General features: G+C 35.7%; 3 protein-coding genes and 2 long non-coding RNA genes across 14 annotated transcripts; 3 read left to right on the top strand and 2 right to left on the bottom strand.

Moving 5' to 3' along the window:
- Positions 1–122: 122 nt before the first annotated feature.
- Positions 123–9,138, top strand: LOC126874272 (glycerol-3-phosphate dehydrogenase, mitochondrial). 4 transcript variants are annotated; one of them, XM_050636091.1, is made up of 13 exons: positions 123–290; positions 2,912–3,040; positions 4,710–4,866; positions 4,939–5,161; positions 5,243–5,406; positions 5,479–5,591; positions 5,684–5,877; positions 5,970–6,358; positions 6,432–6,682; positions 6,757–7,104; positions 7,195–7,293; positions 7,344–7,445; positions 7,974–9,138. In XM_050636091.1, the coding sequence occupies exons 2-13, from the start codon at positions 2,954–2,956 to the stop codon at positions 8,106–8,108; spliced, it is 2,262 nt and encodes a 753-aa protein (XP_050492048.1). In that variant the 5' UTR covers positions 123–290; positions 2,912–2,953; the 3' UTR covers positions 8,109–9,138. The 4 variants fall into 4 exon arrangements, with proteins under 4 accessions (XP_050492048.1, XP_050492045.1, XP_050492047.1 ...); XM_050636089.1 differs by lacking the exon at positions 7,195–7,293 and adding an exon at positions 455–593 and having other exon boundaries at positions 125–290; XM_050636088.1 differs by lacking the exon at positions 7,195–7,293.
- On the bottom strand, positions 501–1,904 carry LOC126874291 (uncharacterized). Its single transcript, XR_007692710.1, has 2 exons — positions 1,010–1,904; positions 501–933 (listed from the first exon to the last, which is right to left on the bottom strand). It is a non-coding gene; the product is annotated as an uncharacterized LOC126874291 (long non-coding RNA).
- LOC126874290 (uncharacterized) lies at positions 8,270–9,902 on the bottom strand. Its single transcript, XR_007692709.1, has 2 exons — positions 9,372–9,902; positions 8,270–9,261 (listed from the first exon to the last, which is right to left on the bottom strand). It is a non-coding gene; the product is annotated as an uncharacterized LOC126874290 (long non-coding RNA).
- Positions 9,903–10,541: 639 nt separating this feature from the next.
- Positions 10,542–15,760, top strand: LOC126874271 (putative uncharacterized protein DDB_G0271606). 7 transcript variants are annotated; one of them, XM_050636083.1, is made up of 12 exons: positions 10,542–10,702; positions 11,245–11,500; positions 12,002–12,199; positions 12,284–12,598; positions 12,676–13,081; positions 13,154–13,338; positions 13,420–13,509; positions 13,578–13,868; positions 13,955–14,192; positions 14,280–14,757; positions 14,836–15,130; positions 15,249–15,760. In XM_050636083.1, the coding sequence occupies exons 3-12, from the start codon at positions 12,164–12,166 to the stop codon at positions 15,411–15,413; spliced, it is 2,499 nt and encodes an 832-aa protein (XP_050492040.1). In that variant the 5' UTR covers positions 10,542–10,702; positions 11,245–11,500; positions 12,002–12,163; the 3' UTR covers positions 15,414–15,760. The 7 variants fall into 7 exon arrangements, with proteins under 7 accessions (XP_050492040.1, XP_050492044.1, XP_050492038.1 ...); XM_050636081.1 differs by having other exon boundaries at positions 10,557–11,045; XM_050636082.1 differs by having other exon boundaries at positions 10,557–11,057.
- Positions 15,761–16,409: 649 nt separating this feature from the next.
- Positions 16,410–19,019, top strand: LOC126874285 (WAS/WASL-interacting protein family member 3-like). The gene is made up of 5 exons (XM_050636120.1): positions 16,410–16,709; positions 16,881–17,169; positions 17,230–17,522; positions 17,584–18,229; positions 18,705–19,019. Exons 2-5 carry the CDS (start codon positions 17,016–17,018, stop codon positions 18,791–18,793), a joined length of 1,182 nt encoding a protein of 393 aa, XP_050492077.1. The 5' UTR covers positions 16,410–16,709; positions 16,881–17,015; the 3' UTR covers positions 18,794–19,019.
- Positions 19,020–19,168: the final 149 nt, after the last annotated feature.

Here is a 19,168-nt window from a genome sequence, read left to right as displayed (position 1 = left end):
TTTCTATCCACAAACAAAAAGAAGCGAATAAACTGATTTACATTTTATTAGGCGCGCCATTCAATAAATAGAAAAATGTTCGAAAGATGTCGCTGAGGCAGTCAGTTTACATCTTTATTAAGTGTCGTTTGATCGTTCACTACGGTTCATTCGCTCGCGCGAGTCAGTGAAATGTGTGCCGGCATCCTCGTTGATTATGTCTATCGTTAATTTTTAGTTTCATATATCGCACTCACCACCACTGTGCGCGAGTGTTTTCAAGACTCTCATAGCTGTCAATTTGTTTCACAGTAAGTAGCGTTATCAGTAATGTCACAAATGTCAATTGCTACTACAGCAAAGAACATTTTATGAACTATTGCATATAGATAATAAATCATTTATTTTCGTACTAAATTATTTTACATTTTTTAACGAAGAGATAAGGTGATGTTAATTATGAATTTTTTTATAGAAATCCTTATAAACTAACTCCTATGATCACTGAAGTTTTAATTAGAAGAAGGTGGTGATACGTTGAGGTCGATTTATGTAACTGAAGAATGGATTGTTTACGAGATTTCATTCATTCATCCATATTGAAATAAAAGAAAGTTAGTGAATATTTTTTTTTTCCCACTCATAATATTGTGATGTATATCTGTATTGTATAATGAGTACAGTTACAATACAAATACTGATGACATTCCAAATCATTTGGCACGAGATTCGGGTGCTATTTTAAAACGTAGCTTTACGACATCGGTCTCTACATTTGCATTATCGTAATATACATGTACTTTAATATTTATAAAAATTATGGAAATGTTATGACTCCGTTTGCTTCGAGAAAAAGAACAGCATAAGATTCAACTAGTGTTAACTAGTTTCATCCAATCCAATCAGTTTCTCCATTTTCATAAGATATTTCGCATATATTATATCTCGATGCATCTGACATTCATAAAAAAAGAGAAATAGTCAGAAAGGAAACTGTGAATATTAGAATTTGCTGATTAATACTGCTTACGTAATTCCACGTGTTTTAGGGGACTGTCAAGGTCTCATAGTGAATAGCATAACGTAAATTATTTTTTTGATACTTGAAAGGCGAGTAACTCTGTGATTAGAGAAGTGTCAATTACATGTAATGATTTCATATTTTCTATTTGCTCTTACTTTTTTATTTGAATTACTTTAATTCATGAATTAAGACGAACACGTCACCCGATAAAAAATAGTGCGTCAGAGTCACGTGCATCTTACTGTGTATCATATTTCAATTAAATATATCAGTTACTTTTATTGGTTAATAGTCATATTAGTATAATATAACATATATATATATATAACATAATAACCCGAACATATGTACAAAAATTATTAATAAAAATTTGAAGAGAAGAAGTAATTAAACCGTCGATAGTATAGGGAATGATTATGCCTTATTTGCGTCAATGTTTTTTATTACTATTTAAAATAATCGCTATATTTATTACCAGAAAGTAAAAACGCGTTTTTCTTTACCTAATACATAATATATCTTTGAAACGTGCAATCATAATGCATCTTGCTAAAAATCGGTTAATATGTCGTAGTACTTTTTGAAAAAATTCCTGGCATTCGAAGTTTTAACAAAATCGTAGACAAACAATCAGTGATTTTAACGAACCTTGCGTATTACATCGCGTTATACTACGTTTACATAGTAACTACATATAGTCCGTATTCATTATCAATCACGTATTTTATAACTGATAATTCAACAGAAACCGTTGAATGTATGCAGTAGATTTATCAAGACGGATTTCCTCACTCAGTAAGAGCGAGTTCTAGCCGGTTAATTATAGCACTACTATCAAGTAATTCACTTTGCACCCATGGCTCTTAATCACTAGACTAAAGTCTATTACATCATTGTATACGTAAGTAAGACAGTGTAGGTACGACGTCTCGTATGAGACATCAGTATATCACATGATCCGATGCGAAAGAAATAAAGAATCGGTATGTCACGTTTAATCAGGACAAAAATATTCCGGGATAACTGCCAATAAACATTTTTAAAACTTAAATCTTTGCAAAGAAGCCAACGAACTATGTAACTCTATGCTTTCATAGCTGTATCAATATCTAAAATCATTGTACATTACATTGCTTTTTACATAAGACACATAAAAATGATCAAACTCAAATTTTGATTTGTAAACAATTAGGTTAAATCCTCATCGATAACATTCTTGTCGTATCCCTTCTTAATACAGTAGAATCTCTTCTTTATTCGAACAAACAGGAGGACAAGGCTGTTCCGATAATAGAAGTTCACTGTTCACTAATTAGCTATTCTCTCCATCTTTTCTTATTAGTTGAAACATATTAGGATCGAAGTGTTACAATTTCAACCGTTCCTCCTTTGACATATAGAATTTATTTTATATAAAAATAAATAATTGCATATATTAATATACTCATAAGAATAAGTGTTTGTACGTATTACGAAATAGTACGAGATCATGCTTGATCATAGTTCGGATAGTGAAGGCTTAGTATTAATTTGTTCGAATAAACAAAATTCTACTGTATTTGCTTCCTTGTTACTGTCGTTCAAATTGCACCTGTTGATGTATTGCCAAAAAATCTGCATGGTGATTCACTAAATAGATCAGGGGCATTGATTAATCGCCCGAAAGATTATATCTTCAGTTTTACAGCTATCAATTCGATTTATCTTATCATTTATCTTATCATTGTATAACGATATTTTTTCCTCATTTAACAAACGCTTATCATTCGTGTAGAAATTTCGCCGTTTAGCAACCCTTTGTCGTATCTTTCTATAATTATTTTTCTATTCCGTTCTCGTCTTACGTAATTTCTAAACCGCCGTTGACGTGAGCAACAGTAATACAAGCGTATTTTCGTTTATTTTCAGATCTTTCCAAAAGGGTGGTTCCATCATAACAGACGTAATAAAATGGCATCGCTAAAGCTATTAGTGGGTGGTGCAAGTGCCATCGGTGCTAGTGCTCTTACTTCTTATCTGTTAATGACCGATAATACCGTAAGTATAATCGACTTTATTAGATCGTGAATGTTCATGCAAATTTATGCTAAAAATTCATATTGGAAAAATGGAACCTAGACAGAAATCTGTTGCACTTTCTACATATTATCTGATCATCTCATAAGTGATGCTGACGTTAGTTTGCATATACTAGATAAGAATAAAAAGTTACTAATTGGCAAAGTTAATCAATAATTAATTTTTCCATACTTTTTGCAATTCCCTATACCTTTTTATTAAGTTTCAATGGCAATTTTAGAAAACTATTGTCTTAAACTTAGCTGTCAGAAAAACTGAGAATTACTTATATGGCATGTGCCAATATATTGAATATTTTACTTTGCATATTATGTTCTCGCTATTTCATTCTTTATTTGCTGGTTATGATTTCTTCTTTGTAAAAGCTAATCGTGCAAGGGATATGGAATTTTCCGTTTGAAACTCACTCGTGGGATTATGTTAAAAATGGCAGGAACATAGGCAGTGAGATATCAGCGAAGATGGATTTGTTGGGCCCTCTTTATATACCAGAAAATTTTTTAGTCATTTCTTATTGTTCTTTGCAATCAAACGTATTAACTTCTTCTTATTACAATTTTGATTATCGCTCTTGAATTATTTTTTTCTTTCTCGTTTCCTGAGAATGTACAGCGTTTAAAAGAAATGCTATTTAAGTGCAAATATCGAAAGAAGCCAGAATCGTCATCGCAATAAAATTTCAATTGTTTATTGCATTTTTCAGTTTGACTTATAGCTATTAACGAAAGCTATTAGTAACTATAATTTACACTGGCAGTCAAGGCTGTAGTGTTTCGTGGCACCAAGTTACCAAGTTAGAAGTCACGTGGATACCAAAATTTCACTGCTGCAAAGGTCTGTGCCAGGCCAGGACGAGCTATCAGGAATGCTCGTCTATTTTGATACACGATTGTTTTTCGAAGCTATGGCCCGTCTGAATATAGGATTATTTCATTCTGATTTGACAATATATGAACAAAAGTTAAGGAAAATAAAAATAAAGACCAACGTAAAATTTTTCATTTATTGTATGGAAATGTAAGCACGAGACCGATATTTATCAAACTTGATTATACCCGACAAATCAAATTGATACAGTGACACGAATCGTGATCGCAATTGATTCTATCACGAAGTGACTAAAGTTGATTATATCCAAGACGACGCTGGTATAGGGTCATCTATTACGATAATTGCCCCATGCTCCTATACGATGATAAGCGGAGAATAGCTTTCAATCTGTACTAATAAATACGCGGGGAATGCTATTTTCTTTTGAATGACCCGCTCCATCTTCAACTGTTTTATCGACTAGTATCGTGTCATTTATGAAAACTGGTTTATAATTAGATGAATCTTATGGAATTTTATATTTTTATGCACATAATTAAAAAAATAGAATTTAGATAGAAATTTGTTTCATCTACTAAATATGATAATAAGTGCTCTACTTTAAATATTTTACATATTTTTGCATACTACATATATGTATTTTGTAGATTTCTGGAATCTTAAATTTTCCCAAAAATGTATAAACATCAGAAATTTATTTATAATCAAAATGATCAAATAAAAATATTAATCTCGGAGGACGTATTGTGTAAAATTGGTTGTAGTTCGCTTGATACAATATTCCTTTATTTATTAGGTACACGCGGATGTACAGAAATCACGACCATCGAAAAGACCTTTGCCAACCAGGGAAGATCAAGTGAAGGCGTTGAAGAATCACGAAGAGTACGATGTTCTTATCGTCGGTGGTGGTGCGACTGGAGCTGGATGTGCGTTAGATGCATGTACACGAGGTAATGCGACTTTAAATAAATAAAAAACCTTAGGTAGTTATCTATTAATCATATGCTATTTTTAATTTCCAGGTTTGAAGACGGCATTAATCGAGGCAGATGATTTTGCTTCTGGTACATCCTCTAGGAGTACTAAACTTATTCATGGAGGAGTCCGTTACTTACAGAAGGCTATATTACAACTGGATGTGGAACAATACAGAATGGTCAAAGAAGCTTTGCATGAACGAGCGTCTATGTTACACAGCGCACCTCATTTGGCTCATCCTCTGCCTATCATGTTGCCTGTTTACACGTATGTTATGATGTTTATTACTTAATTGTTTTTACCTGTTCGATATGAAATCAATAATCAAAATCCACTTATCTTCAACAGGTGGTGGCAAATTCCCTACTACTGGTTTGGTATAAAAATGTATGATCTTGTTGCTGGAGGCAAGACAGTTAGACCATCGTACTTTCTCAGCAAGAGGGATGCGCTAGAATTGTTTCCCATGCTGAAAGGAGATAAACTCACAGGAGCTATTGTTTACTATGATGGTATTTCTATTGTGCTATTCTTTATCAACTCTTTCAAGCATGCTGTAATTTCATATTGCTTTGATGTAACAGGTCAACAGGATGATGCCAGAATGAATTTGGCAGTTGCACTAACTGCCTCACGACATGGTGCCACAGTCGTAAATCATGTTAAAGTTGTTAATCTCTTGAAAGGTCTCGATAAGGTATTGGCATCGATATTATCTGATTGTACATATGTAATAAGAGCCATGTGAAGATAGATTGTTTATCGGAATAAAATTTTTTCTGCACGAAGGATGGTAATCGGGTCCTTACTGGAGCTCGAGTGAAAGACGAACTTACGGGTGAACAATGGGATGTGAAGGCAAAGGCAATAATAAACGCAACGGGACCTTTCACCGACCATATCAGGAAAATGGATGACCAGAACGTTAAAGAAATCTGCTGTCCCTCTTCTGGTGTTCATATTGTTCTTCCAGGCTATTACAGGTGAATAACTGAATAGATTATAAAACTTGAACTTGGAAAGCATGGTTAAGAAAAACATACATTAATTATATGTATTAATTTCATTTTTATAGCCCCGATCAGATGGGTTTATTGGATCCATCAACGAGTGACGGCCGAGTGATCTTTTTCTTACCCTGGCAGAAACAAACGATCGCAGGAACGACTGATTTACCCTGCGAAATAACGCATAATCCACGACCCACTGAGGATGAAATCATGTTCATTTTACGTGAAGTGAAGAATTACCTCAATCCGGACGTTGAAGTTCGTCGAGGGGATGTCTTGTCCGCTTGGAGCGGAATTAGACCTCTTGTCTCCGATCCAAACAAACCAAATACCCAGTCCCTTGCGAGAAATCACATTGTACATGTCAGTCCCACGAAACTTATCACGATAGCTGGAGGAAAATGGACAACGTACAGAGCGATGGCTGAGGAAACTATCGATACAGCTATCAAGGGTATAGTACATGATGTATATGTACGATAGAGATTTGTTAAGTTTTATTTTTAATTTTCATATTATTTGTTAAGCCTGCGATTTAAAGCCTGAAAGACCCTGTCAAACAAATGGTTTTCTCCTCGAGGGAGCTCATGGTTGGAGTCCAACAATGTACATCAGATTAGTACAAGATTTTGGCTTGGAATGTGAGGTTGCGCAACATATGGCCAAGAGTTATGGAGACCGTGCATTTGCTGTAGCAAAAATGGCTTCCCTTACTGGTAAAAGGTGGCCAATTATAGGCAAAAAGATTCATCCTGAATTCCCATATATCGACGCTGAGGTAAATACTATCAATCATTATTTTTTATATATCTTTCTTTATTCATTGTAATAATTAACCGCTATTAATTTTAGATTCGATATGGAGTTCGTGAATACGCGAGAACAGCAATTGATATGATTGCAAGACGATTGAGATTAGCCTTCTTAAACGTCCAAGCAGCACAAGAAGCTCTTCCGGTAATTATCGACATTATGGGAGAAGAATTACATTGGACACCGGAGGAAAAGAAAAGACAGCATAAAGAGGCTAGTGACTTCCTCGCTAATGAAATGGGACAAATGGTTAATCGCGCGTCTCGTGACAAAATTCCTATCAACCTCACGAAGGATGAAATTCAGTTGTATATTAAACGTTTTGGAATCATCGATAAAGACAACAAAGGCTATGTTTCCATTAACGACATCAGACGGGGACTTAAGGTTTGCATAAAACATAGTATTAATTTTATGCTAAATTTATTTTTTTATTTTCTTTTTGTTTTCATTATACGTGTAATTGTCGATGTACAGGTACTTGGCATAAAACTGAAAGAAGATGAGATGCACACTTTGCTCAATGAAATTGATCTCAATTACAATGGGCAAATGGAGTTACAAGATTATCTACAGGTAAATCGTAAAGCATATATTTAATTGAAACATTTGTTTACCATTCGCAGTTGTTTGGTGACAAGGAAGTGCCTGGTGAAGAGCTTCATGAAATACTACGCGAAATCGACACTAATATGAATGGTCAGGTCGAGTTGGACGAATATCTTCAGGTCTGTGAAAGCTCGCACGCACGGATTTGTCGTATAGTCTTGCAGCCGCTTTCAAATTTCTTTTTTCCTCAAATTTCTTTTGTTGCATTATTTTACATATATATTTACATATCTTTTAACATTACTTAGGACTAGTTCAGTTTTAACAAAAAAAAAATAATCGCACAAAAGATCTGTTGGATAACGATAGATACCAATAACATTTGTATTCCTTTATTTTATCATAATTTCTCGTAACAAATTTTTTAATATTCTCTTTTTTGTTGCACGAATAGTTTAGACCTGATTACATATTAATAGATTACAATAATCTAATCTAATCAAAGCGTGTCTTGTTCTGATGTTGTGACTACAATATTTCTATGAATATTCGAACCTCTCTACTTCTTTTACTTCTTTCTTTCAACATATTTTAGTATCATGCTGCTCTTGTGCCAAACTATGAAACTGTGATTATCACCAAGTTTATGGAACCAGGTTTCTTCTCATTTCGAATTTTTAAAGCTAATTTTTCTCAATTTGACGCAGATGATGTCGGCCATTAAATCTGGACACGTGGCATATTCACGTTTTGCAAGAATGGCAGAGATGGAAGAGGCGCAACACGAGAAAGATATGCTGAAGAAACAGATCAGTGTAGAGAGATCAGGCGGTGGACTGTAGGAGGTTCATTTTCTGTGGCATTGTACAATTTTCTGCACGCTTCTAAAAGCAATTTACACGTTCAAAACACAGTTCTACGACAAATTCATTATGACAGAATCATTGTTCACTCTGAACTTCAATTGTAGCCCACTCTAGTACAAATACTCTAGGATTACTACTTTGTAGACCTATTTATCTTTTTTCGTACTTTATACAACGACTTTCTACCTTCGTTGCAGTTAGCTTGCAAGCTCAAAATGAACGAGATGAAGATAAGAGGGAAGATTTTAAGCGCGTAAATGTACATTAATTACGGCTGCGCTGAATCTTAACTATTTTAACGATCAACTTCGGAAAAAGGACACGACCATAACAACAATTTCAATTTTAATATGTAAATATTTTTATGTACAGTGTTTCAGTTTTCATTAAGGAATAGAACAGATATGTTCTAATCTGTATATAAGTCTTTAAATGCATCGATATGATTAAGAAACGTATTTATGACTAGGTATATCATTGTATACTGAGTTGGTACAATTTTTAGAAAATTATATACTTACACGGACGTCGAGCATTTTAAATGCCATAATCATTGAACGTATGCTTTCATAATTACAAAAAGTTGATGTTACAGAAAATAAATTCTAGTTTAACGCAATTAGAAAATGCAGTTTGGTATAAAGAAATACATGATGTTATTCTAAGTTTGTTACTTTAGACTCACTGTAACAAAATCGTCAAGCATGTATTGTGAATAATTCCCTGTTTAGGTACACATTACATGTGACATAATCATACACGCCATTGGATTGTAAGCTCGATATTATTTTTAGAACTCCTGAAGAAGAATTTATTTATAAATTACGTTAATTGCTAATGTATATTAGTAAACAGTCTATATGTAGATTATCTGATTACTTAAATGTAACTACTTATTTAATTTATTGTTACTAACATCATGCAATTACGACATACGGTTGATGTTAGAGATTAATTTATTTCACTTGTCATTATCATTGACTTAATAAAAGCCATATTGGACTTATTTTACATCTCATTCCTTCCAGATAAATATGTTATTTTTTGTCATGTCAAATGTATACCACTTCTATATAATATCCATTCCTCTTTATTGAATTAAACCTCATCAATATTTCCAGCTACCTACCTGAAAAATTCCTATTGCTATGCACCAGATAAATTCTAATGAAATAAATAGATTAACCATGAGTTCCAAAAAAAGTACAAAATATAAAAAAATATTGGTAAATTCATAACCTCAAATTGGAGCAGTATGAGATTATATACTTTTTGTTAAGTAAATTATTTTTATATCGTTCTGTATTCTGTATATTATCAATCCCTTCCTATCGATATTTTTATACACCTTGCTGAAAAATTGCTGTTGCTATGTACGAAGTACCCACTTTTTAACGAAATCAATACGTGAATTGAGTCTTAAAAAAAGTGTAGAAAATACATATGATTGATCGAAAAAACATCGATAGATTCATAACCTCCAATTGAAGTAGCTTGCAGGATTGGATCGCATAGAAATACAACTTATGATGGGCATTCAAATTTCATTGTCAGTTTTGAGATGATTCAATGTTTTTTAAGAATGCCGAGATTCGAAGTGATTCGAATATCATTCAATACTTCAAAACTCTTGGAAATCGTTCGCGTAGATGCATTTCCAATATCTCAAACTTTCTATTTACTTATCTTTAATATTTTATACCAATGTATGTATTTGGATTAAAGTATTCAAAATGCTGTCAAATATTGACTACACGTTAAGCTTTTAAGACTTACAAGAGTTGCAAAACTTTCAAGATCTCCAAGACTTTCAAGGTCCAAGACTTTCATAAGTTTTAGGGTATCGAATCGTATTCGAACTGATTTGAATTTTCGCCACATTCAGATATTCGATGCGACTTGAAATGCTTGAGACAACCCATCACTACTTCCAATTAAAGTAGCCTTCAGGATTGAATCACATTCAACACATAACCTACTCGGCCACTCCATACATGGCCAACTAAAGCAAGAGAGATTCGTTTCGTGAAGCTTGTTTCTGATTATGAAAAGAAGGGCGGCGGCATAGCGAGGGAGTACTAACAGCTCCTCCCTTCTCCCTATAAATGTCGGCATCAGGCAATCAGTAGCGTTTCTATAATGTGATAGAGTAAGAAGGAGAGAGAGTGAGTTTGCTCTATAACAACGATATGCCGATGTTCGCGACCCTGCTCAAGCGTGGCCCTGACCGGGGGTATTGGTAAAAAGAGGGGAAGGAAGGCCAGAGAAAGTAGGAGGTGTGCATCGTTTATCCCTCTTCGACGGGGTGGGCGTCCGACGGTTTCTGCGTACGCCCCTGTCTAACGAACCTCTGCTCGGTGCCAACTATCACGAATAACCAACGACCAATCAGAGCTTTGATCCTCGCACTTGGCGTACGGCGACGTTGCCACCTTGTGTACCGCCCCACGGCGAAAGTAGTCCTCTCATAGCAGTATTCGTAGCCCTGTTTTCGCGAGGGACGGCCGACCAACACGTTGCGAGTCTACGTGCACATGTTGAAATCACGTTGAAATCGAATCGTTCGCAAGGTGATACGAAACCAGCGTAAGATTGTTCTTTCGTCGGAAATTGTCGGTTATAGAGTATCCGCTAACTAATTTCTTCGTCGATCATCAGAAAGAAAAAGAAGAACATTGGCTTGTCCTATATCTGTACTTTTGGCGGCAACTTTGAACATAGCGTCAATCTTCTGGTGTTACCAAGGAAATTAGTTCAACCATTGTGGCAAAGAATCTCGTTGATCGTATTTCTTTTTGTAAAAAAAACGTTTCCACTATAACAGAGAGTGTATCGACCAAAGAAGGAGGACGTAGATCGTCGACCGCGATCGCTTCGAGAATAGTGTGCGCGCGCGTACCACGCAACGCTTGAGTATGCACATCGGTGTATAGATGTATACATGGAAATGCATTTCTAAAACAGCGAATATATATATATATATATTATATATATATATATTTTAGCGAATATATGTATTACTTTACATAACACAATATTATTATACTGTATTATTTATTTTTCTGTTCATTACCAACCTCTTTGTAATCTACAATATTGTAAAATCTTTTAGGTTGAAGTTTAGTTATCCGTGGTGTTCTATTATGGCCGTCTCAGGGACAGCTACGGGGCCGAACAGATGAAACAGGAAGCATAGCGAGCACGGAAGGCTTATCATCCTGGTTTTTGAGGAAAAAATCGAGTGGCGGGAGTACATAGTGGACGTTTCTGCGGAGGAGCCACGTGCTGTTCGCGAGTTAGGTGGAGTCCCATGTGCAAAGTGGGTGGAGGCTGCATCGTGAGGCTGCCTTCCCCGTTATCGCGTGTAGGTGAGTGTGTTGGTGAGGCGGACAGTCGACAAACGACCGAGTGGGCGGGTGTGACGACATACAGTGCGCCTCTGTGTCGGTGGTTATGCGCGTCCTTGCCACGGTGGGCAATATTTCGAGCGGCTGCGGGTGGGGCGGCAGGAACAGGGGCGTAGAGAGGCGGTCCTCGATTGGGTTCTCGAGGAGTGCTCTCTGGCCTTCTTTGTCTTCGGAGAGTGGTCTTCGCACGTGTCGATATCGTTTAAGTCGTTCGTGTTTCTTGCTCATTCGACGCTACGGCTTCATTCGCATCATTTTCACTTCATTTTCGTTCAATCGCGATGTACCTGAGTGGCAAGTGTCGTTTACTTTAACTCGAAATAAAAGAAAAAGAAAAACGGAGCCAGATGCGGTGTTCAAGTGGCAGGGTAGTTACGATTGTAGCTAACTTGGTGGAGATTCATAACTTAAGTAGTTATAAAGTAAAATAGAGCGGGTTTAACCAACTAATGAATTTTTTAGATTAAACGCTCTTCCAGCGGGTGTTTCCGCGTACCACGGACTAAATAGTCAGTCCTGTTTGGTATAGTCAAGAATGGATTCCTAGCATAAGGGTAATCTGCATAAATTTGGCGTTGACGACGACCTTGTTTGTGTTAAGAATATACTACACATATATTTATCATGAAACGAAGCGTGGATGGGAGAAGTATCAGTCAGGTAAAACGGTTGAGAAATTTGATTTAATTATTTCTATAGAAATAAAGTATGCAGAAGTATGCAGATGTTGAAATTATTTGACAGGAGGAGATCGAAGATCATGATCTCTTACAAACACAGCAGCAGCAGCAGCAGGATGAAGCTGAACAGCAACAACAGCAATTGGAACAGCAAACTGCCCAACCTCAAATTCGTTTCTTAACCACAAATGCAGCAGTTTTGCAGCAATTGCAGCAGCAACAAGATGTTCAACAACAAGCACAGCAACAACAGCAGCCACAAGTCATTACTTTGCAACAATTGCAAAATTTTGTGCCTTTACAGACTCAGCAACCGCAGCATGATCAACAAAGAGCACAAACCATTTCTGTACAATCTTTGCCTCAACAATTCTTGCAGGTGAGAAATGCTTTTAGAAGAATATTAAATGGTTCGCTTCTTTTCTTTCTTCTTTTAAGATGTAAAAATTACTTCAGGGTGCTCAGTTGATCAGTACTCAGGCTCAAGCTGCGCTTCAGCAACAGCAACAACAGTCTCAACAACAGCAAACACAGCAACAATCGCAGCAACAGCAACAACCGCAACAACAACTCAGTTATAGTGTTATACCACAGATGCAAACCGTTAACATTGATGGCCAAGAAGCACTTTTCATCCCATCCTCAGCTATGTCTGCTGCAGGAGGGCATCATCAAAGCCAACCAACAATGCAATTCGCCACTGCTAATGGCCAACAAGTTCAACTTGCTAGCCAGCAAGTACAACTGGCTAATGGTCAAACTATTATTACACCACAGCCAGTTAGTTTGATAAAAGCACCCAGTGTCTTTCCTACTTCCATTATACAGAATATCACTGCGCAAACTGTTCAGTTACCAACAGGTATGTGTTCCATTGTTATCAGATTACTTTTATAAAAGATAGCAGATTTCATTAAATATTTTTTATATTCAGGGCAAAGTGTACAAGTTAGACCTCTTCAGTTTCCTATGCAACATGTTCAACAAACTGTGCCTGTGCAAGTACCAGTTACTGCTAGTAATGGACAGACAGTTTATCAAACTGTACATTTTCCAGTTCAAGCATTGTCCAGTGTTTTCAATGTGCCTGCCACGCAGATGATACCGCAGATCACGCAAGTATGTTGATTACGCGAATACAAATTTTTGTGCGATAAGAATTAGTATACATATATTATTTGAAATAAAATTTATTTGTAGCAAATTCCACAAGTAGCTCAAATAATTACACCTAATGGACAAATTCAGCAAGTCCAAATTGCTAACATACCACAACTTCAAAGCTTACAAGTAAATATAAAAAGAAATAATACATCATATAACAATGTACGATTTTATTAAAATAATTTTGATATAAGAATCAACAGGTAACACAAGTAGCTCAGCAAGTTGCTCAGCAACAAGCACAGCAAGTAGTGCAACAGCAAGCTCAACCACAGGTTGTACAGTCCGTGCAGCAGCAACAGCAACAGCAGGCGGCACAAGCTCAAGTGCAGCAGCAACAACAGCAACAAGTGCAACAAGTTGTACAGCAAGTTATACAACAGCAGCAGCAACAACAAGTTCAACAAGCGCAACAACAATCATCTACGCCATCTTCAACTGTGGCAACTTGGAGCACAACAGTAACAACCCCAAGCAATGTTCAGGTGAAAGATTGTAGAAGATGTATTAAGAGAGTTAATTATCTTTTATGTCTACGATTAAATGTTTATATTTATTGCATCTTCTATAGGTACTTGGAATCGGTGCACTTGGAAGGCCAATGCAAGGAAGCAACAATGTAATTACCACAAAAGATGGACAGAAGATCGATGTACAGACGTTATCAGCATTAGCAAGACCACCAGAGTCAGTCGAAGGTGATATAAAAGTAGCCAGTATTGATGCTAGACAATTAGCTAGCAGCCAAGTTATACATATTCCTGCTGCTCAAACAACACAACCTGCAGTTCAGCCAATTACAATTGCAGGTACATTGACCAATGACTGTTAATTTGAATTTCCTCTATCTATAACTAGGAAAACCATATTAACACTTCAATATGTATATTTTACAGGAACGCAAGCACAACAGCTAACTTTAATTCCTGCATCCGCGTTAGCAAGCTTAACTGCCCAGCAAGGTAACATGATGAGGAGCGTTGGTAACGGCAGTATAATGCAACTTCAACCTGCTGGTGGAATGAACGCGACAAATGGTTTTCTTCAGTCGATACCTGTGCAAAATATTCCAGGTTTAGGTAATGTGCAAGTTATACCTGCAAGTGCTCTTCAGCCCGCCACCGTTCAAACGCTACCTGCGACAGCAGCTGCACCGATTGTTGCTGCTCCAACCGTACAATTAGATTCGAACGATCCGACAAAGTGGCAAATTTTACAAACTCTTCAATCGAATAACGCGTTAACAACGCCTACTCCCACATCACACCAGCATCAAGTAGCTACTGCACCGTCTGCAAATATCGAGACGGATTCTAATAAGCAACATCGTAGAAGGGTTGCTTGCACGTGTCCTAATTGCGGAGATGGTGATAGGTAGGATTTTAAAACTAATCTGTATCAGTATCTGTTCAAGTTCATAACAATTTTATAGATTGAAATTCATATGAATAGGAATAGAGATATGACTAGAAAACGGCAACATGTATGCCATATAGCGGGTTGTAATAAGGTATATGGAAAGACCAGTCATCTTCGGGCTCATTTAAGGTGGCATACCGGAGAACGACCATTTGTTTGTAGTTGGATATTTTGTGGTAAGAAATTTACTAGGTCGGATGAGCTTCAGAGGCATCGTAGAACTCACACCGGTGAAAAGAGATTCCAATGTCCTGAGTGTACTAAAAAGTTCATGCGATCAGACCATTTGACGAAACATATAAAGACACACACGAAGATTCGGAGTACGGTAAGAAGAGTTGTAATCTGACTGGGATCAGTTCGGTTTAGAGATGAACGAAAAGAATGGGAAGCCGAAAATGTTGTAGGTCTATTATTATTTTTTCATAGTTTTCTTTCTATTCTAGGAAGCAGCTACTTCAACACAGGAGGGTTCCTCAGATAGTCAATCTTCCACGGAAGAAAAAATTATTATCGCTCTGCATAAAGATACAGAGCAGTCTGATATAGTTATTACTGAACAGATCGATGAAATAAAGCCTGAACCAACGAATCATGTAACAAAGGAATAAAAATAAGAATTATGTTTTTTCCATATGGGATCATTTGCCTGGGAGGTTTAGGAATAAAAAAAGCTGTTGGTTAAAACGTTGGTTGTTATGTTAACAACATCGATGAAAGATTTAAAAATCTAGGTAGTGTTACATTGTTTATGAGAGCTCGTAAAAATTATTGCAATTATGTTTTGCAATGCAGCTAAACGCGAGGGGAAACTTTTTACAGGGATTATCATAATTCAATATAGTATATAATCTATTTTTGTATTGATGGGCGAATTTTGTAAATATGTATAATGATTGTATATTAATTGTAAAAAGAAAGATCTTTTGCACAAAATAAATTTTACACTTATAAACAGTTTTTGATATTATGACTCTCAGATATGTTCAGTCTTTGACCTTAATATAGAAAAATTTTATGCTATGTAGAGACAACAACTGTTGCATTCGATTAATTTTTTCAGGCTATTACTTGGATAAAATCATATACAGAATAAAAACCTAAAAGATAAGATGTTTCATTGCTTTTATTTATTTGTATAATGGCGAAAGTTTCTCTTTAAGAAAGAAGCCTCATTCTATCACCTATATTTGTATGTTATTATATGCTAATTATATTCCTTATAAATTATACATATGTATATATTGTATTTCAAATATTTCATATTTCTTTTATATTTTAATGTAACGCATAAAATATTACTTTTTATATAGTAAAAGTCTAATTTTAATACATCTTAATTGATATCTTATTTTTAATCAACTTTAATTTATGGAAATCATTTTGTCGGTTTTTTAATACATTAAGAATTAATATTTTTACTTAACTTCCGGATTGCATAAACGAATAAGGAAACAATTACAATTGGAATGTTTAAAAACGGATGTGTGTTTCTATAGTGGAAAGCGAGGCTGCGAATCTCTTCTTGGTAGCCAATGGTAACATAGCTACAAGAGAAAGATACTGTTCTCATTTCACTGTCATGAGTTTAAGAGTTCCCAGGTGTGGTGTATTCAGGTGTATTCGACTCGACGTATGCATGTTCGATCGAATATGACTCGTCAATGCTATAAACAAATGGTCGACTTTTATCAAGATGTGCATTAATTCAGTTATCTATACGTCTAACGAGTCGATTTTAATTTTTACCCGTAAGAAACATCAGTGCATCTGAATTTTTATCGGCCCTGGAAAAATTTGGAATGTTGTGGATTCTGTTCGTTCATAGTGAATCAGAAACGGATGCAAAGTGCGGTAGTTTCAAAGACTGTTCCTCTGGGGGGATAGAATCGTTTTATCAATTTTAGGTAAATTATTTATAATTTGTCTCATTATACTTACGACATATGTTTCTAAAGTATAAAAATTGCCAATACAAATATAAAATATCGTAGAAAATGTTGAAATTATTTTTTCGCTAACCTAATTGCACTATTTTCTGTGTAGGAGGTCTAATCTTATCTCAAAATGTGTTTCAGCCATTCTACATGCTACAGTCTACAATTTAATTTGATCATAAGGATTGTGATTCAGATTTATTTAAATTAATCGTTTTATTGTTATAATACGATTTTAACAGAGGTGGTAAATACTTTTATAAAAATTGAACAAGGATGCCTGCACCACCTCCACCTCCACCTCCTGTCTTCAACACATCTGGTTCTGGGGTAGCAGATCAGGATAGAAATTTACTTCTTCAGTCAATTAGAGCTGGCAAAACTTTAAAGAAAACTATAACCGTAGATAAAAGTGCACCTGTAGTTAGTGGTAAGTTATAAAGTATGTATATTTTTCAGTCAGCGATACTTATTATTATTATCATTTTAGGTAGAGTTAGAGGTGAATCAGGAAACTCTTCTTCCTTACATAGCAAGGAAAATAGTTCTAATGTAGCAAACAGTGGCATTAGCACAAGTAATGGAGGTCCCATAGGACTAGGTGGATTATTTCCTACTGGTATTCCTAAATTGAAGCCTGTAGGATCTCGGACTTCTGCAGTTGAAAAGAATAATAGTAATGTTAATAATACAAACTTTGGTCAATCGACTGTCCCTAGCATAAAAAGAGGTCCACCGCCAATTCCACCACCAGCCACTCAAAAGCCACAACTATTTGTTCAGGTAAAGATATCTAAAAAATTATATGTTAATATAGATTTGAAGATTTTGTGTCACATTTTAGAAGGCAAACTCAATGCCAGGACAAAGTACTGCAGACTCTAGTTCTAATATGGAAGCACCTAAGGGATTTGGAAAGCCTACTCTTGCTCCCAAACCACCTACCACATCAACATCTGCATTGCACAAACCATCACCACCTCCTAAGAAATTAAACTTAACTGGAGGAAGTGTGTCAAGAGCACAAAGTATGCGATTGCCTAGATCACCTCCTGTACTTGCTCCAACTCCACCTTCCCTTCATCAGTCTCAGGATTGTCTGAACGAGACCCAATCGAGGCCTACAAATCGAATTCTTAAGCCTCCAGTCGCGAAACCTCCTTCTCCACCTACATCTAGATCGAACAATATACCCTCTACAGCAACTAGAGTGGCACCGCCACCTCCTTCTAGAGTAACTGTTAGCGCTCCTTGTATACCACCTCCACCTCCGCCCCTTCCGCATCGTCCAGCTCCTACTCATCAAAGACTAGCCCCGCCGCCGCCACCACCGCCAACACCTCCCACAAGGAGTTCTTCCATGCGCAATGGACAGATGATGAATGCTCTAGATTTAGAGGTTCGGTTCGCGGATATGTTTCATTCTATTGCGAATTTCCCGCCGCCGGAGCAATTTAAGGGGTTTACGAAAGTCTACAGCAGCAGAAATGGTGAGAACGATATATTTAAAAGTCCATCATATTCGTTTTCGAATCATACTATTAGGCGGTATACTGCGGAGTTATTTTTATAAATTTGCATATCTAAAACTATTCATCATTTCTTGCATATGATTTACTACTGACAATGAGTCACCATGTTATATTCATATATCATAAATCAACTAGTTTGTATTGTTTCTGCTCATGAATAGAAAGTTTATCTCTGCATGTACATTTATGTGGCACAAAGTAAAATTAAGTATGAAAAATAAAGCACATACTTATTTAACTAATTTAATTGTTTATTATATATATTACAATACATCAACTAATACTAGGTGCTTACTTAAATACTTGAGCTAATTGCTTGCATTGCGTGATATGCATCTTCAAGATCCAACTGCATGTTAAAGTAATTACCTGATTATCGAGCGAATTTAAGTTTTGTCAAGAGAAAAATAATAGAAGTATTTGAAAATTCCAGCTGCAAAACAACAAGCTCCTGCGCCACCCATGCAAATGTCTTCTATATCCAATACAATGGTATCATTAAATACTTCATCCGGAGGTTAACTGTGACAATACAGAACCACTTCTTTGGCACATTCAAGTAATTTGTTATATTTATTATGTTATACAACTAGTTTTAATAGTTTTCGAAATATTATTACATTGAAATGAAAGGTTTAGATGAAAGAAAAAGGAAGCGGAATAAAAGTATTAAAACTACTATGTATTATGAAGTATCATGAACATTTTATGTTTATTAAAAATAAAATGTTGATTTTAATGTTTTTAATTTCACAGCTCTACAAATTTCTCGTATAAAATTTTGATACGTCGTATTATTGAGATAGTATATGGTAAATTTAAAGAAAAGAACTGCGTTTATATTATATATATATCTTGAATGTAATATCCTGAATGGTTTTGTAATAAGGACAAAGT

This window comes from Bombus huntii, chromosome 16 (genome assembly GCF_024542735.1).
Source record: "Bombus huntii isolate Logan2020A chromosome 16, iyBomHunt1.1, whole genome shotgun sequence".
Taxonomy (NCBI): Eukaryota; Metazoa; Arthropoda; class Insecta; order Hymenoptera; family Apidae; genus Bombus; species Bombus huntii.
Note: the sequence above shows the minus strand (reverse complement) of the source record. Positions and strands in the feature narration are given on the sequence as shown.

What these genes read in the sequence shown, in the direction of transcription:
- LOC126874285 (XM_050636120.1), top strand. Translation starts at nt 17,016, where the DNA reads ATGCCTGCACCACCTCCACCTCCACCTCCTGTCTTCAACACATCTGGT. An exon ending in AAGTGCACCTGTAGTTAGTG is followed by an intron (nt 17,170 to 17,229) that starts GTAAGTTATAAA and finishes TTATCATTTTAG; the next exon opens with GTAGAGTTAGAGGTGAATCA. An exon ending in AGCCACAACTATTTGTTCAG is followed by an intron (nt 17,523 to 17,583) that starts GTAAAGATATCT and finishes GTCACATTTTAG; the next exon opens with AAGGCAAACTCAATGCCAGG.
- LOC126874272 (XM_050636091.1), top strand. Translation starts at nt 2,954, where the DNA reads ATGGCATCGCTAAAGCTATTAGTGGGTGGTGCAAGTGCCATCGGTGCT. An exon ending in TGTTAATGACCGATAATACC is followed by an intron (nt 3,041 to 4,709) that starts GTAAGTATAATC and finishes TTTATTTATTAG; the next exon opens with GTACACGCGGATGTACAGAA. An exon ending in AGTTGGACGAATATCTTCAG is followed by an intron (nt 7,446 to 7,973) that starts GTCTGTGAAAGC and finishes AATTTGACGCAG; the next exon opens with ATGATGTCGGCCATTAAATC.
- LOC126874271 (XM_050636083.1), top strand. Translation starts at nt 12,164, where the DNA reads ATGAAACGAAGCGTGGATGGGAGAAGTATCAGTCAG. An exon ending in ATGGGAGAAGTATCAGTCAG is followed by an intron (nt 12,200 to 12,283) that starts GTAAAACGGTTG and finishes ATTATTTGACAG; the next exon opens with GAGGAGATCGAAGATCATGA. An exon ending in AATTGCGGAGATGGTGATAG is followed by an intron (nt 14,758 to 14,835) that starts GTAGGATTTTAA and finishes TCATATGAATAG; the next exon opens with GAATAGAGATATGACTAGAA.